This window comes from Pleurodeles waltl, chromosome 4_1, assembly GCF_031143425.1.
Source record: "Pleurodeles waltl isolate 20211129_DDA chromosome 4_1, aPleWal1.hap1.20221129, whole genome shotgun sequence".
Taxonomy (NCBI): Eukaryota; Metazoa; Chordata; class Amphibia; order Caudata; family Salamandridae; genus Pleurodeles; species Pleurodeles waltl.
The window spans coordinates 135,692,476-135,711,690 of NC_090442.1; the positions used below are offsets into that span (position 1 = coordinate 135,692,476).

General features: G+C 45.9%; 1 protein-coding gene across 1 annotated transcript in view; it reads right to left on the bottom strand.

The window, feature by feature from the left end:
• Window positions 1-2,788: 2,788 nt before the first annotated feature.
• Window positions 2,789-19,215, bottom strand: part of LOC138287466 (trichohyalin-like) — a 167,064-nt gene continuing 150,637 nt past the window's right edge. Inside the window, exon 21 of the mRNA XM_069227904.1 lies at window positions 2,789-5,005. Coding sequence (XP_069084005.1) covers window positions 4,784-5,005 — 222 coding nt within the window. The 3' untranslated portion in view covers window positions 2,789-4,783. The remainder of the gene's footprint in view (window positions 5,006-19,215) is intronic.

Here is a 19,215-nt window from a genome sequence, read left to right on the forward strand (position 1 = left end):
TGGGAAGGCAGGATGGGGATGTCCAGCGCTACCATCCAGTCTCCTTAGTCTAGGGCAGACAAGACCGGAGCAAGAGTGAGCATCTTGAATTTCTCCTTTTTGAGGAAGAGATTAACGTCCCGCAAATCCAGAATGGGGCGAAGACCCTTTTCTTTTTAGGAATCAGAAAGTAGCGGGAATAACACCCACTGCCTACTTCTGACATCGGGACCCTTTCTATGGCTCCCTTGGCCAAGAGAGCTGTAACTTCCTTGAAGAGCAAGACCAAATGATCCTCCATCAGCTGTTCTTTTAATGGAGCCATAGAGGGGGGGAAAGACTGGAAGGGGAGGGAATAGCCCTTCTGTATGATCTGCAAGACCCATTTGTCCGACATTATAGACCACCAGTGAGGGAGATGAAACTGAATCCTCCCTCCTATTGGACGTGTGTAGTCTTGCAGAATCATACTAGGAGGACTTGGGCGCTGGGGAGGAGGGAAGCTGTGGGTGGTGGACGACTTCTGGCCAGACCTTCTAGGTCTGAAGGTACTACAACCTCACCTGCGCCCAGGATGCTGATCTGGCGGAGGACGGTGGCTGGGCTGTGGAAGACATGGTACCCCACCCCTTCCGAAGCCTCGAAAGGGGCGAAAGGCAGACTGCTGGCGAGGAGGCACCGAGAGGCCCAAGGACCTGGCCGTAGCCTGAGATTCCTTGAAGCGCTTGAGTGCTGAATCTGCCTTTTTACCGAATAGGCATGAGCCTTGGAAGCGCATGTCCACTAGGGTGGCCTGGACATCCCCCAAAAAGCCAGATGTACGTAGCCAGGCGTGGCGACGAAGAGCCACCGTCAATGAAATCACCCTACCCAGTAAGTCAGTCATGTCCAAACCACACCTTATTGTAAACTTCGCTGCATCTCTCCCATCTTTAACAGCATTGCGTGAGAGTGTCCTGCACGCCCTCCGGGACCTGGGACAGCACCTGTGCACCGTATCCCATAAAGTATGGGAAAAACGGCCCAATAAGCATGAGGTGTTTACAGACCTCAATGTCAGGCTGGAGGAAGAAAACATTTTCTTTCCAAGTTGATCCAGCCTCTTGGATTCCCTATCCAGGGGAGCGGAAGCGAAAGCACCATGGGAAGTGGAGGCTTGGACCACCAAGCTCTCCGGGGTGGGGTGTTGGGTGAGGAAACTAGGATCATTTAGAGCTGGGCGATGGCAGTGGCCAATTGTCCTATTTACAGGAGTCCCTGTGCTGGGTTTGGACCACATCCCAAGCAGGACATCAGTGAGGGCTTCGTTAAAGTATAACATCGGTTCCGATGTGGAAACCCCCGGCTGAAGCACCTCAGTCAGAAGGTTAGTCCTGACCGGCATCGTAGGCAAATCCAGGTCCAAGACCTCAGCTGCCTTACGCACCACCATAGCATACGAAGCTCCCTCCTCCGTAGCCACCGTAGGAGGTGAGAGCATGCCAGCATCTGGATAGGTGTCCAGTCCGCTGGCTTCCCCTAGTTCCTCATACCAGTCCATTTGCTCCAAACCACACTCTATAAGATCCTGAGACCCCTCCCATTCCTCACCTGTGTCTGGTTGCTCATAATAAGACTCAGGCAATGATCTGGGCCCTGTTTGCACCGTCAAAGTCAGAATAAGCATTGTACGACACCGTTCCGGCTCCAGATCATCAGGTATGAGGATGGGGCTTGTACCACTGGTGGCGCGGGGAGCGTCGACGTCGGGAACGACGCCAGAGGAGGCCGACTGTGTGAACTCGGCGTTGTTCCCGATCCGCTGTCAGATCCAAGAGGCCCCATCGGAGCTGAAGCTGCCTGCGTGGAATCTGATGGGGCCCCTGCCAACCCAGCAGGACCCAAAGGCACACCAGCGGGGCCAGCCCACTTGAATACAAGACACATAGCCACGTAAAACTCCTTGAGTTGCGTGGGGGTCACTCTGGCTTCCTGAAAGGGGAGGAGGCTGAAGTCGGCCCTGGCATTGGTTCCGAAGAATCGAGCCTGGAAGGCTGACGTTCCCAAGTCACCTCGTCGGTCGACGAGCGGGGCGAAGTCAAACTCTGCTTGGACTTCTTCTTGTGCCTTTTTTCCTGAGTGCCCGGAGGACCTCGAGTGCGAAGAAGAGGACTTGGGGCTCCTGGAGTGGTCCCACGACCTCCTCCTCGATCGGGACAGTGGCCTCCTTGGAGTCGTGCCAACTGATGTCGACTGCTGGGCCACTGTGAGCTTCAGAGACCGCTCTCTCAAGCTTTCGGGCCATGGCCCGGCAGTCGAACGCGACTTTGAGTTGTGGTCTCGGTCAAGGCACCAGAGGCATACCTGGTGGGGTACCACCGACATGGCAAGCGCAACACGGCTTGAACCCCGTCTCCCTCGATGTCATCCTGCACAGACTTCAAAAAAGGTCGAAAATGGCTCTTCAAAAAAGACAGAGGGTAGCTCGATTCCAGATCTGCGCTTAACTGGCAAGGGAGGAAAAGAACTGACATAAGCACGCGGGGGTGGTACCTTTATGGGCGACAGTGACGTCACAGACGGCGCAAATGATGCCGAGGACCCATGCGAATCCGAATGACACCACCTGATGGTGCACATAGGGTACTGCTCAGCAAAAATTCCACATTCCAAGCTGATGCCAGGAAATTCTAAGGTAAGGAATCTGCAACTAGAAGTCTCTATCAGATATATTTTACAGTATAGTGTGCAACTGGTGTGCGTATACAAATATGAAAACAATGTACAATATGAAAATCCATAAAACCTTCAGCTCATTAAATCTGGTTGTTGGAATTAGGAAAGTCTGTTTATTTTTAGAAGATCATTTACAAATTTAAAATGACTTAATTTTAAGGTAACCAATTTGCATGTTATAGGGTAAGCATTATCATACAGATATCAGATTTGGATGTGCAGGTTGCTGCATTATGGCAAACATAAATATTTTCTCAACATCTCCGCTCTACTGTTTCTTTTCTCACTCATTTTTGTCTTAAGAAATTTGAGGGTATACAGAAACAAAGTACCTGTAATGTGATGAAACTTGTTTTGGTGAAGTTTTCGGTTGATAAATGATACATATTTTAACATAGCCAGTTTAACAGTATGAAGCAGAACTAAGATTTCAACCATCTTATCAATTATAACATGATTTTATGTATAGCTATTTGCCATTGAAGCCATACAGAATCTATTCAAATTACTGACAATAAAGCAGATTATGTTATGGAATATTGAGCATAAGAATATTGTGGTATCTGAATTTTGGTGGGCAGAATATTGAGGGGCAAAATAATGAAGGTAACTGTATATGGAGGTAGTACAGATTTACTATTCTTAACTCCACATCTGTGCACCATGATGATATATATATATATATATCTACATCTATCTATCTATCTATCTATCTATCTATCTATTTATCTATCTATCTATCTATCTATCTATCTATCTATCTATCTATTTATCTATCTATCTATCTATCTATTTATCTATCTCTCTATCTATCTATCTATTTATGTGTATTCGTCAAGGCGCATACATGCGGAGTTAGGTATAGAAAATCACTACTTACTGTTATTTCGGCCTCGATATTCTAGTTGTGATATTGTATGCCATTGAGATCTCATCTTGATATTCTGGGGTCACACCTTAAAAAAGCAGTAAAGTGAATTAAAGTATGTTAAAATCTCAGTAAGTTTGCACTTTTTGAGTAAGTTTACTACTTTTCAGCATTCATGAACTGCATTTTTTTTTAGTAACCTACACTTTTGTAATAAATGTAATATTTATTTTGAGTTGAATACATTTTTGAAATTTCCCTATACCCTACCAAAGGGATACTCCATAGCCATGACAGATCTCTCCATGGTAACATACATGGAAATGTAAGAAATTATTCAAATCGAAAATAAATATTAAATATGTTCATGTTAAATATTAACTATTATTATGTTTAATATAATTTTATTTACTTTAAATGTAGAACAAAATAGAAAAAAAGCTATAGCACTACTGAATTGATAGTGAATGAAATGTTTAATTAATGGAAATACATTAAATTAAAATTATTTTTGTGAAGCTTAAATTCCAAAATAAATTACCACCTGAAAAAGAAAAAATATTTTGTAATGTGCTTTAATAAATACATTTAAATTGATGCCTAAAATTAATAACAAATACTATAATTATTTTAATACAATTTAATGTTACATTATGTTTCAAATTAAAAATAGGTTAATACATATTTTATGATTACATAATAAATATGTACTATTTTTATATATTTTTTAACATTACTTTATATTTGTACCTATTTCAACTATTCTAATTTAATTCAACATTTCTTCCTAAGGGGTTTCATTATAAGCCCCTACCTCTGTTATTTTCTATGGAAGGGTGTTGTAGTACCAGTGGTTGGCCACGTGTAGAGTTGACTACAAAAGTGTAAGTTGGACATGTAAGTTACTACAGAAGTGTAAGTTACTACAAAAGTGCAGTTTGTGAACAGCACTTTCCAGTAAGTTTTGTAGCATTACTATAGTACTACAAAACGTACTTCAAAGTGCACTTTGTGAATCAGGCCCTGAGTGTTTAGATGTTTTCTTGTAGGCTTGACTTGGGCTCCATTTCCATGGGATCTGAAGGTAATACATTGTTTTCTAGAACACTGGTCTCATCTGATTAAAGAAAGAGATGGGTTGCCAATCATTTGCCGATAGTTGCATTGCGATGTCCAAGTTCACCTACTGGTGTCTCATGCCGGGTATAGCGCCATAGTATTCTAGGCAAGCATGGAGTATGGCCATGATGGATCATGGCCATCTCTCTGCCATGAACGTCCTGGGTCTCTTTCACTCCCAGGCTTTGATCCATGAGGCACATGCTTACTTCCTCGGGTAGGGGTATGATATGCGGAGTGACGTACGTTCTGCTCTCTGTCTAGCTCCAGGGGCTTTGAATGAAACTTCTTCTGGGAGCTCTGCACTCTGTTCCGCACCTTCTCCTACCAAAGACAAAGACATAGTAGGGTTAGTTGTGTTACATTCAGTGGCAACCGCCCCTAGAACCTTCCTACTTTGTGCTCCTGAACCACACCGCACGGCCAAGCCTATTACCCAACTGCAAGAACTCTTTCACCACTTTTTATAAGTTTTATATAGCTCAAGCTTGACCCAAAGGTATTGGATCGTTTTACATGAGCACCAGTTACATTACACAAGGACACATTCATTTTTTTAGGCAAGGGAAGACTAAGGGGGTCATTCTGACCCTGGCGGCCGGTGGCCGCCAGGGCCACCGACCACGGGAGCACCGCCAACAGGCTGGCGGTGCTCCCACGAGCATTCTGACCGCGGCGGTTCAGCCGCGGTCAGAAGCAGAAAGTCGGCGGTCTCCCGCCGACTTTCCGCTGCTCGGGGGAATCCTCCATGGCGGCGGAGCGCGCTCCGCCGCCATGGGGATTCTGACACCCCCTACCGCCATCCTGTTCCTGGCGGGTCTCCCGCCAGGAACAGGATGGCGGTAGGGGGTGCCGCGGGGCGTAAGAGGGCCCCACTGTGTATTTCAGTGTCTGCAATGCAGACACTGAAATACGCGACGGGTGCAAACTGCACCCGTCGCACATACCCACTCCGCCGGCTCCATTCGGAGCCGGCTTCCTCGTGGGTTGGGGTTTCCCGCTGGGCTGGCGGGCGGCCTCCTGGCGGTCGCCCGCCAGCCCAGCGGGAAAGCCTGAATGGCCTCCGCGGTCTTTCGACCGCGGAGCGGCCATATGGCGGTTCCCGCGAGGCGGGCGGCTACCGCCGCCCGCCTCAATGAGAATCACCCCCTAAATGATTTGCCCAGAATCACAGGATGTTGAACTGATGCTGAGACTTGAACCTGGTTTCCCACTTCCAAAGTGGGCAGCTCTGGCCACAATACCACCTCCTCTCTCATGCCTCTACCATAATAGCAGTCAGTAGTTTTATTAAATTTATTCCAAGAGGCCGGCCTTCAACATCCCTTGCAAGCAACACTCCCAAATCATACCCCATATAAAGAGCTCTGTCAGACCCTAAGACCAGCATTCCTATACTGTCCCCCACAGCCGCAGCCCCTTTGCCTTTATCTTGTTAGTGCTCCTAGGTGTAATATCTCCAGAGGGACCTTTACCACCATCCTAGATCCTCAGTGTTGATTCAACAAGCACATGTATTTGATTGTGCATAAGTGGCAATATTGAATTTCCTGTGCATAGCCTGGCAAGCTTGTCAGAAGTCTTTACGAGGCCTTGGGCCAAAACATAATGCAGACCTTTGGACACTCTGGGGGTCATTTTGACCCTGGCGGTACGGGATCGCTAGGGCTAAAACGGCGGAAGCACCGCCAACAGGCTGGCGGTGCTTCCAGGCGTATTACGACCGCGGCGGAAACTGAGGTTTCCGCCCATCAGCCTAGCGGGAAACTGGTGACAGCATTGTCTCCGGCTCGAAATTGAGCCAACGGCAATGCTGTCGCCTGCAGGGTGCACGAGCACCTTCGTAATGTTCACTGTCTGCACAGCATGATGATTCTGGACCCCTGCAAAGTGCCAGGGCAATTCAGCCCCCGTGACCTCCTGCACCTGTTCTCCGCCAGCCTTTTCATGGTGGTAAAACCGCCATGAAAAGGCTGGCTGATTGCAACCTCCACCTGCCGTCAACCCGTCAGGGTCACCGATTCCGGCGGAGACAGCGAAACCTTAGTGGTCTGACCGCCAGGGACTTTATTTGGTGGTCGGACCGGCACATCAGTGGCGGTCTCAAGACCGCCAGCCTCGTAATGAGGTCCTTAGTGTTGTGGATCAGGAGGCAAATTTATTTAACTGCATGTTGTTGAACTAGTTCTTGACTTAGGGCCTGATTTAGAGTTTACCAGATGGGGTTACTCCATCTCAAACGTGACGGATATCCCGTCTGCCATCTGACAAGTTCTATAGGCTACAATAATAATAATCAGGCCAGTAGTCTTGCTTTCTAGTGCTGCCAATAAGGATAAATTATGACTCGGTAGGGATTAACTTTGAATAGGTGTTTGACACCCATGCTTGGATGATGAAGAGGCAGTTTCTGAAAAGGTCGGTGTTTTGGCTTGCGAAGACTTTGAGGAGAAGCAGGCATCGTTGGCATACTGGTGAATCTTGATATCATGGGATAGTTTCATCTACAGGTGGAAGATGACTGGGGAAAAGCTTGATATTTGAGTGACTCCACACCCCACTAGCAGATAGTAGGCGAACATCCTTTCATCTAGAATAACAATAATTGGTCAGAGGGGTTGGAAGAGAACCAAGAGTTATTCCTTTGATGACTCTCATGAGTGTGGGAAGGGACCTTGTTGGTAAACTGTGTCAAAGGCCGCTGAGAGATGAAGAAAGGATTGCTCTTACCTGCAGTGAGGAGAGCATCATCTACAAATTGGATACTGACATTCTGAGTGCTGCAGGAAAGTGTAAAGAATAATTGAAAGTTGTGCTGCAAGTTGTATGGCTGCGGTGGAATGGGATAAGGAACAAGCCCCATGCTGTGAAATCAGATTGTCAAAAGGCTTAAGAATTTGCCTCTGTATACAGGGTTATGATGCAGAGTATCCACAGGCACAGTAAATTTTAAGAGATATTTTGAATGTCTTTGTGTGTGCAGTGTGTTGTTTAGAGTGTGCGTGGAAGGGGGCATGTGTTGTATAGAATTCAGTATGTGGGATAAGGGTACATTTGCTGTTGAAACCTAAAGCTGGCAGCTCACGGGTCTGCCATCAACAGAGGCTTTGGCCTCCGTTCCCTAGTTTCCTAGCAGAAGGCCACCATAGCGAGAGATCACTGTCTGCCTGGAGGGATCTCACTGCCTTCCATTCATTTGCCTGCCTGGCCAATGCACCAAACTTTGAAGAGTGGGTACCATGTTTGTTACACCTGCTTGTCATTTTTTTGTTTTATACTGATAAACTCCCAAACCATGAGTTTGTTATTAAAGAACTTAGGTAAATGTCCCCTGAAATGTCTGGAGTTTTGTCCCAGCACATGGGCATTATGTGTGTTTTTTTCCTATTCTGTTTCAACCAGCATATCCTGGCATGCTGGAACAGGAAAAATATATGTCAGAAGGTCCACTCCATTGGTCAATCGGGAGATTGTCAGAAGGAGCATCCACCACTTTTGGAGGATGCTCCACATCTGCCAGACTCTAAATGCCCCCCTTAGTTTTAGGTCATCGACTTTCCTTACCACTATTAATATGTCTTGTTGGTGTTAGAAGGATTCTGTTACATCATCTCGTCTGGAATGTGGGGAGCATTCCAGCCTGTAACATTGGCTGCAACGCCCCCTCTCATGACAGTTGTGTTTGCAAATAAACCTTTATCATCTACCATCTACGTTGTTTCAAAATGTTTCTCTGGTGAAGGATTTCATGATGGGCAAGTGCAGAATGTCGCCTTCATATCTGTAAACCAGACATCATGGTTGTAAGCTCATTAAGGTGTGAGAGTTCTTTATAGTTCACCTGATAGCACTGTGTAGGGGGTTTACAAGGTAGGTTGTTGATATGCGCTCTAATATTTTTGGGCTTTTCAATGAAGAAGTTCTTGATGACGTTGCATTTGCGCTGTATAGGTGCATCTGTGATTAGCTTGCCATATTATTTCAAGGCTTTCCTTTGTTGGAGGCTTCTTTGACGGTTGCTAGATGAGCTTTCCTTTTTTGACCTCAGTCTATTACATTCAGTCAGTTCTTTGAGGGAATGTTTCCACTCTATTTTTTGTCTTGCTTGTGTTTGGTGCATGAAACAAAGAGTTTGATTTTCGCGGTGTATTGTTTCAGGGGTTGTGTATAATCATATTGACATTTTTTATATTGTTGAGGGAATCCAATAGTTACTTTGTGAATGGTTTGACACATGGTTGCCTGATGATGCTGGTGGCATAGTCATAAAAGTAGACGCTCTGTTGTCTGTATGATTTTAGTTAGCCTTGGTGGATACTTGGTACATGTTCTATGAGAAAGGGATGACATCATGATCTGTCCAGTGGCATTGGATTAGAGAGAGTGGCAGTCTACAGAGAGCATGGGAGTGATTACATGGATATGGGTGTTTCCATGGATTTGTATGGGTTCTTAGAAGAAGAGAATTATGTTAAAGATGTCTAGAAGATCATAGTATATGAGGTTTTTATTTTTTGGTGATGTGGTTGTTCATCAGGTTAAAGTCCCCAGGTTTATGTTTCTGCAGTGATTGATGGATGTGTTGGTGATGAAATCAGGGATTTGTTTGATGAAAGTCTGTAGTGAGGGCAGAAGGTCTATGTATGAAAATTAAGTTCATGGTTTGTGAAGCATAGATAGAAAGGTGGCAGGTGAGCAGTTTATTAGATGAAGAGGTGAAGGGTTAATAAGTCTTGCAAGTCTACGAGGACTTGGAGATCATAATGAGGCCTTCACCTTACTTAGAAATTCAGGGCCTCATTATGAGTTTGGCGGGTGGCAGAGACCGCCCGCCAAACTCGTTAGGTCAGAAGACCGCCAGTTCGGTCTAACGCCCGCTGGCCCTATTATGAGTTTCCCGCTGGGCCAGCGGGAAACTACCCACAACATTGATGCCGGCTCGTAAATCGAGCTGGTGGCAATGTTGCGGTGTGTCGGGTGCCTGCAATGCAGGCAGTGAAAAGCGCAACGGGGCTGCCCCTGGGGGGCACAGGAGTCGTAAGACCGTCGGCAACGCCAGGCTGCCGGACAGTGAAAAAGTGGCAGTGCCGGAGGTCAGACTGTGGTGCTTTCGCCACTGTCATAATGTGGCTGTCAGACCGCTGCATTGGTGGCGAGGACCGCCAGACTCATAATGAGGCCCTCAGTCATTGTGCTGGATTATCTTGGATGTTGGTGGAGGTCCTCAGTTATGGTTCTGCGATTAAAAGTGCATCAAAGTTGGGGAGCTGATGATGTTGTCAGTGTCAATTATTATTTTGCTATTTTACTTGGGGTTTTTGCAAAGCACTACTTACCTCTGATTGGAGACCTCAGGGAAAGAAAAAAGGAAGCTAGGGGGTGGAAATCCAATTAGTCGGAGTTAATGTGGGCAGTGCCAAGACCCCCCTATGCAAATGATTCCCAAAGAGATGGTAAAGCGCAGAAGAATCAGAATTCTGATGGCCTGGTGGTGAGGGCAAGGTGGCTTTAGGCATCTGACCATGAAAGACTTAGGATGCTTTTGAAAAGAAAGATTTTGAGGATCTTTTGAATTTGAGATGGTCAGTTTCAAGTCTAATTTGGAAAGGTAAAGAATTTCATAGGAAGGAACCCGAAGAATGGAAGGCGCAACCAACAATTCTTTTCCATTTCTACGGTTGGGTCCTTAATAGGCGCTGCTTGGAAGACTAAAGCTTCTGGAAGTTTAGTATGGGATAAAAAGATAAGTAAGAAAGTTTAGTGAGCAACCATGACATGTTCTGAAGCTCACTTTCTCTTTTACAGGTAGCCAGTAAAGAGATCTCAGGGTCAAGATAATGTGACCATGAAGTTTAAGGCTGAAAGGTAGGAATGCTGCATAGTTTTGAATTCTCTGTAATTTAGAGAGGGATGTTTCGGGAAGGCAGTGAGTAGGCTATTGCAATTGTCAAGGCATGGTACATGACATATCAAGGGTCACACTGATTATTTGTGAACAATGGAACATTCAGGGAACCTCTTTTAGCAGACAATGATGAAGGAATGACCCAGCCTATTTGGGGGACAAACAATTATTGGGTTTCAAAAGCACATTCAGATTATGTGCTTTGTCCACAGGGGCTTTGGGTTTATCACCACTGAGCAACCAATGGGTCTACATCTGCCAATAAATATGAGATAGACAGTGTGGCAAGGTGAAAAGGTTCCTAGGTTCCTCCTCGACTCTGAGGTGAAGCTATGTGTCATCAACATATATGTGATATAGAAGTTTATAGGAGTCTAGGATGAAAGCCAAGAGGTGTATGTAGCTATTAAACAGCAGCAGGTACATGGTGGAACCCTATGGGATACCACATTTGATGTTGGCTGCGTCAGAAAGGAAAGGGCTCATCTTGACTTGATAAGCACAGTCTTTGAGGAAGGAAGTGAAGCAAGCCTGCTGAAGGCAGCTGACGTGGACAGTCTCTTCATTGGGATTCAGTGGCTGATGGTGTCAAAAGCCACTGAGAGGTCTAATGCAATGAGTGCACAGGGATGACCCTGGTCACAGGCGTTGGGGAGTTCTTTCCTCATGTTTATTAATGTAGTCTGTGTGCCCCTTTTAAATAATGTAACAGGCTATTAGATTCCAAGAAGGTTAATAGTTGGAAGGCATCCACAGATTTGACCGCCTTTGCAATACCATGAAGGCCTGAGATGGGTCTGTAATTTGCTGGTTCATCAGGCTCAGCGCTGGGTTTCTTTAATTCAGATGTAATAATGTAATTAATGAGGTCCTTAGAAGTGGTTCCACGGTACAGGAAGATTTGAACTAAGTGGATCATGATGGGAGAGAATACTGGAAAGCCCTGGTTGCAGATGTTTCCACTGCCCAAGGACTTCTTCAAAGACCCCAATCTCTGTCTTTGTGGAATATCCAAGGCGATGCTGCCTGTTATGGTAACTCTTTTATTGGTGAAGACTGATAGAAATGTACTGCAGAGCTCTAGTGAAGGAGAAAGCAGTTTTGTAGAAGAGCCAGAAGAAACTGTTTCCTTGTTAACGTGGAACAGCTCTTTAGTGGAGTTGGATTGGATTTTGTGTTGACTGTGGAGTTCATTACGCCTAAGTTCTTTGCTAGAGGGTTGCATATGGCAATTACTGGGATTCAGACAAGGTCATTAAGGTTAGGATGTGCATTTATGTGGTTATTGAGTATGTGTATTGTGTGCTCAGAATCAGCCACATGTTGGTGGTTTGCCTGCACTTCTATAGTCAATGGCTTTGGACTAATGGCATTCTAAGCTCTAACAGAACTAAACATGAGTTGCCATGGCCTGTGTCCATCTTTTGCAGTAAATGCTTAGGAACATACAAAGAAGAAGCAGATGAAGAAGGGAGGGGCAAAAGGAGGGAATAGCTTTCTTGCTTCTGATTCATTGCTGTCTGAAGTATGGGAATGTTGGGTCATGTAATCTGCTTATCTGTGTGCTGCCCTCTTATTGGTGGTTAGTGGTGGACAAGCTTGAGTCTTCTGGGTTATTTATTTGGTCTTTCAGTAACTGTAATATGTTCTTGGCTAAAGAGGAGCTGAGACAAATGGAATCCTAAAAGGAAGCAGCCAATAAAATAGTTATACAAATACATTTACAAAGTAATGGAACCAGAGAGCCACAATAGCTCACAGATGTTTCACAACAAATGAATGTAGGCACCCTGACATATCAACATTAGAAACCAGGAAGCAATATGACTTCCTGGAGCATCCCATGACACAATAATCGTCAAACAACACCTCACTGAACAAGTTTGCAACAATAATTCAGTGTGATAAGCCGAACATAGTTCAGACCATTCTTCCTACAGTATGCTTGCCAGAAGCCATAGATCATGTTTGAATATTGTTTAAAAGTGCATTACAAACCCTGAAGTGTTAACCAGATAACACCACATTGTAAGCCTTGTTCAGAAGTAAATTATGGAAAAAAGAATATCACAAATGCAAGCACACATGGATGGTACAAGCTAGTACACAACGAGAACTCAGTTGACTTGTTACAGAGAAAAAAATAACATAGGCAGAAATATGAGAAGATCTTCTCAACACTAACTTGTGGACTGAAGGACTGTCCTTCTACTCCTGGGCCTACCATCTGAACATAAAAATATAGACCACAATATCCTCCTACCAAGACACTGACAGACTGTGTTCGGAGAGAAGGAAGCTTGGTCTTCGGGATGGTACTGGGATAGATTTACTATTTGCTGTTAAAGAACAAATCAGAAATAGAGAAATCCAATCCAATAATCTAAAGATAATGGTGAGGGTTCAGAGGTTTCATCACTCTCTCCACCATTAGTGATTTTTTTTTTCCCATCCACACAGGTGTTCTAATTTCACAGTTTAAACCTCCAAATTTGTGCTGATGACCAGCAAAGTCATCTATTCCCTAACGGTAACCAGGGACTCCACCATACATCAACGTGTGGCTTGTTCATATTCTTTTCTGGATGAAGAGAGCCTCCTGACTCTAAGTGAATCAAAAGCAGGGGCACTCCTGTATGCATCTGTGGTCATCTTTTTGTGTTCTGAGTCAACAGTATCTCTTAGAGTTGTATAATAAAACTTTATTCATCAAGCAAATTCTTTATGTTCTCCTATTAGATCTGGTATTAGACTATATATATTGCCTAATCCCTGCTATGTTGCACCATGATGTAATAAACACCATAGTACATATTAAACAGGGGTGCTATTTTCACTCCCCAGACTTGTGCAGCTTTCAGTGCTGTTTTGCAGAAGCAACAATTGATGGCTGTATTGTGTCTACCTGGCAAATATGTACTGTGTGCTTCAAAGCACCTTAGTGCATAATAATACCGGCGGGGCAATTTATGTGGCCCTGGTATTGCAATCAGTTGACTTCACATTTTGACAAAAAATTACATATATCTATATCATCTCTGCTCCTATTTCCAAACTTCATAGGGGGTAGCATTGCTTTTGGCCTTTGGGGGTGCTGTTTGAGAAGACATTTTGCATCGACTGGTGTCAAGGAGTTTTTGCCTACTCTTCTAAATAAAAAAAATTAAAATAAATAAAAAGGAGATCTTCCTGCATGTCAGCCCAAAGACATCAAAAGACACTTTCCCTCAAAAACATCATTTAGACAAATTGGCTGCATTGCCCGATTACCATAACGATGTTTCTTTCAGATACTTGTTTTTCAAGCACTTGAAATTTCATTTTAGTATATACTACCTTAACTAAAAGTTATTTTTTAATTCTGAAGGTCTTTGATTTTACCTATTCATCTTTAAGAGTGGAAATGTCCTATATATAGTTTAGTTCACCACTATATAGATGTAATCTAGAAAATAAACTGCTGATATTGGAATCTGAACACAGGGATTCTAATCTAATTGTAAATATGTGTAGGAAGTTGGCTCTGTATGCACTATTTCAAAGTAAGGAATAGTATGCACAGAGTCCTAGGGTTCCCCTTAGAGGTAAGATAGTGACAAAAAGAGATAATACTAATGCTCTATTTTGTGGTAGTGTGGTCAAGCAGTAGGCTTATCAAAGACGTAGTGTTAAGCATTTGTTGTACATACACACAGGCAATAAATGAGGAACACACACTCAGAGACAATTCCAGGCCAATAGGTTTTTGTATAGAAAAATATATTTTCTTAGTTTATTTTTAAGAACCACAGGTTCAAATTCTACATGTAATACTTTGCATGAAAGGTATTGCAGGTAAGTACTTTAGGAACTTTGAATAATCACAATAGCATACATACTTTTCAAATAAAACACATATAGCTATTTTAAAACTAGACAGTGCAATTTTCACAGTTCCTAGGGGAGGTAAGTAATTGTTAGTTCTTGCAGGTAAGTAAACCACCTACGGGGTTCAAGTTTGGGTCCAAGGTAGCCCACCGTTGGGGGATCAGAGCAACCCCAAAGTTACCACACCAGCAGCTCAGGGCCGGTCAGGTGCAGAGTTCAAAGTGGTGCCCAAAACCCATAGGCTTCAATGGAGAAGGGGGTGTCCCGGTTCCAGTCTGCCAGCAGGTAAGTACCCGCGTCTTCGGAGGGCAGACCAGGGGGGTTTTGTAGGACACCGGGGGGGTACACAAGTTAGCACAGAAGGTACACCCTCAGCAGCACGGGGGCGGCCGGGTGCAGTGTGCAAACACACGTCGGGTTTTCAATTGGAATCAATGGGAGACCAAGGGGTCTCTTCAGCGATGCAGGCAGGCAAGGGGGGGGCTCCTCGGGGTAGCCACCACCTGGGCAAGGGAGAGGGCCTCCTGGGGGTCACTCCTGAACTGGAGTTCTGATCCTTCAGGTCCTGGGGGCTGCGGGTGCAGGGTCTTTTCCAGGCGTTGGGATCTGAGAGTCAGGCAGTCGCGGTCAGGGGAAGCCTCGGGATTCCCTCTGCAGGCGTCGCTGTGGGGGCTCAGGGGGGACAACTTTGGTTACTCACAGTCTCGGAGTCGCCGGAGGGTCCTCCCTGAAGTGTTGTTTCTCCACCAGTCGAGTCGGGGTCGCCGGGTGCAGGGTTGCAAGTCTCACGCTTCTGGCGGGAAACGCTGTTGTCTTCAAGTTGCTCCTTTGGAAACAAAGTTGCAGTCTTGGGTGAACAGGGCCGCTGTTCTCGGGAGTTTCTTGGTCCTTCTAGAGTAGGACAGTCCTCTGAGGATTCAGAGGTCGCTGGTCCTGGGGAAAGCGTAGCTGGAGCAGTTTTCTTCCGAAGGGGGGAGACCGGCCGATAGAGCTGGGGCCAAAGCAGTTGGTGTCTCCGTCTTCTCTGCAGGGCTTGTCAGCTTAGCAGTCCTCTTCTTCTTAGGTTGCAGGAATCTGAGTTCCTAGGTTCAGGGGAGCCCTTAAATACTAAATTTAAGGGCGTGTTTAGGTCTGGGGGGTTAGTAGCCAATGGCTACTAGCCCTGAGGGTGGGCACACCCTCTTTGTGCCTCCTCCCAAGGGGAGGGGGTCACATTCCTATCACTATTGGGGGAATCCTCCATCTGCAAGATGGAGGATTTCTAAAAGTTAGAGTCACCTCAGCTCAGGACACCTTAGGGGCTGTCCTGACTGGCCAGTGACTCCTCCTTGTTATTCTCATTATTTCCTCCGGCCTTGCCGCCAAAAGTGGGGCCGTGGCCGGAGGGGGCGGGCAACTCCACTAGCTGGAGTGCCCTGTGGTGCTGGAACAAAGGGGCTGAGCCTTTGAGGCTCACCGCCAGGTGTTACAGCTCCTGCCTGGGGGAGGTGATAGCATCTCCACCCAGTGCAGGCTTTGTTACTGGCCACAGAGTGACAAAGGCACTCTCCCCATGTGGCCAGCAACATGTCTCGAGTGTGGCAGGCTGCTAAAACCAGTCAGCCTACATGGGTAGTTGGTTAAGGTTTCAGGGGGCACCTCTAAGGTGCCCTCTGGGGTGTATTTTACAATAAAATGTACACTGGCATCAGTGTGCATTCATTGTGCTGAGAAGTTTGATACCAAACTTCCCAGTTTTCAGTGTAGCCATTATGGTGCTGTGGAGTTCGTTTTTGACAGACTCCGAGACCATATACTCTTATGGCTACCCTGCACTTACAATGTCTAAGGTTTTGCTTAGACACTGTAGGGGCACAGTGCTCATGCACTGGTGCCCTCACCTATGGTATAGTGCACCCTGCCTTAGGGCTGTAAGGCCTGCTAGAGGGGTGACTTATCTATACTGCATAGGCAGTGTGAGGTTGGCATGGCACCCTGAGGGGAGTGCCATGTCGACTTACTCGTTTTGTCCTCACCAGCACACACAAGCTGGCAAGCAGTGTATCTGTGCTGAGTGAGGGGTCCCCAAGGTGGCATAAGATATGCTGCAGCCCTTAGAGACCTTCCCTGGCATCAGGGCCCTTGGTACCAGGGGTACCAGTTACAAGGGACTTACCTGGATGCCAGGGTGTGCCAATTGTGAAACAAAAGTACAGGTTAGGGAAAGAACACTGGTGCTGGGGCCTGGTTAGCAGGTCTCAGCACACTTTCAATTCAAAACATAGCTTCAGCAAAGGCAAAATGTCAGGGGGTAACCATGCCAAGGAGGCATTTCCTTACAATATGTCTAATATTTATATGCAAAAAAACAGAACAATATGCAGTCCATTTCTGCCCCTTTAACATGTCCCATACCTGCCCATCACACCATACTGCACTAAGGGCCAGATGTACGAAAGGATTTTACCTTTTCTGTGTCTATGGGAAAATCCTTTCATACATCTGGCCCTAAGTATTTCAGACTTGAAATGCTTCTGTTACAGTAACAATATTTCATGTGCATTGGCCAAACCGGGGAGAACATGGCGGCCGGCTAAGGTGCCGGTTGCGGAGGGCTCTGCGGACACGGAGACGTAAATCAATAAATTTAATGAGGCGACTTACCAGAGGCAGGGGGAGAATGAGGGGGCTCGAGATGTGAGGCGTGGGCAGGGGCTGAAGCTCTGGAGCCACAGAGGCCACAAAAATGCCACGTTGGAGGGGACGCAAGGCATTCGAGGTCTGGGGCGGGGCGGGCCGTGCCATTGCTGAGAACTGTGGCTGACATCCATCGCGAGAGAGAAGCGCTGGCAAGGATTTAGTTTGAGGGGAAGAGTGGCAGAGCAAGCACAAGCACAAGAGGAGGAAGCTTAGGAGGAGGTGGGGAGTGGTTTCCCTCAGCAATAGCAGTAAGAGACGGACAAGGAACCCGAAGAAGCGTCAGAGGTACATTTTGCTTAAAACACATTGTCACGCATTCAGGAGGTATTAATGTCCTTGGTCTCCCCAGGTTTCACAGTGGATAGGGCAGAGGGGTTGGCTCTTGCCGAAAAAGAAGGAGGGAAGGTGGCATCCAGGAGCTGTAGTGGTGGTACAGCCTACTCTTTGCTAAAAGGACTAAAAAGAGTGCAGTAGTAGAAGAATGTGAGACCGCCCTAGAGGCAGATTACGTCAGGAATAAGGAAGGGCAAAACAGCAATAACAATAAGAGGAAACCCACTCTGAATAAGTTGGGAACGGTAATTAATAGAAAAGTGAGGGTTACCATGTTATTGAGAACTTATTTCAGAGTGCTACCAGGCACGCCACAAATGCCAACCAGTGAGGAGAGAACGCAGTGTGAGGAGAGAGTATCGGCCCTGGCTAGAAGTAAGGGCAGGGAAGTCTCAGCGGATTTAGATATAACCTCCTCGGTAGATAACCCGGCAGATAACGTGATTGTGGTACAGCATGCTCTCATGAAGTATGCCCGGAAATGCAGGGAGCACTGGGAGGAGGATGTAGGGACAGTCAAGGGGATGCACAATCTTTACGTAAAGTAGGGTCCCTCGAAGGAAATCTTGAAGGTCCGCTTAGCCACTCCATCACAGGCATCCTAAAAGCATTATCTATGGAATTGAGGGGTGGTTTCGAGACTTCAAAAACTAATCAGGTTGAGATCAGAAATCTCTGTGAGGACCTCTGTAAAATTATATACGAGCTTGAAGGCCGGACAGCTGCCCTGGAGGAGGAGGATGGCGATCTAAGAGCTGCTGTGGAGGAAAATAAAGAAAAAAATCAATGGTTTGAAAGCAGGAGAGGCAGGGGTAATGGCCAAGATGGAGTCTTTGGAAAATAATCAAAGGAGAAACAATTTGAGGTTTCTTAGGGTCCCCGAGGGATTGGAAGGAGATGATTTGAAAGGACTAGTGGTACGATAAATAAAACAAGAAGTAAACTTTGAGGCTATGGAGGTCGATATCGCAAAGGATATTGAAAGAGTACACAGGGTTCAGGTGAAAATGCCCCCCAATAGGGATGAGTCAAGGAAAATCTTGGTTTATTTCTACACATACGCAATTAAAGAACGTATTTTGGTGGTGGCATTACAGAAGAAATCGCTGTCGTGGATGGGGTCCCTTTTGAGATTCAATCAGATTTAGCATCTATCACTCCAAATAAACAATGGGTGTTGGGGAAAAGAATTGATATATTAAAAAAGTTTGGGGCGACGGCCCAACTAAGGTTCCCTGCGACCTTAAGAGTAATGGCGAATAACAAAATGTATAACTTTAGTGACTGGAGTGATGTAGATGACCTGATCAAGAATTTAGAGAAGGGTACTAGTTCTGTGTATGCCTCCTCCCCTTAGCCAAGGTTAGTCGGTTAGTGGAAAGATAGTCTCCGAGTCCGGCATGGCAACCCTCCATAGGCGGTAACGTGGGATTCAGGAAGATAGGGTGGGTTCTCACAGGGTATGTATGGATGGGGTGGATTGGGGGAGGTGGGAGGTGATGGGGAGCACCGGGTGGGGAGCATAAAGGGAAAAAATGAAAAAAGGTCCTTAGGGATATGGAAAGAGAGGGAGTTGAGAAGTGATGCAAGGAGTGGGCTTGGGCCTTATTCTGGAGGATGATGGTGAAAGACTTGAAATTCCTGTCTTGGAATGTTAATGGCCTGCGGGTGAGGAGCAGACAAAAGAGGTTGGTGCAATATTTGAAGGATGCCCCAGCCGATGTGTTGATGTTGCAGGAAACACATCTCT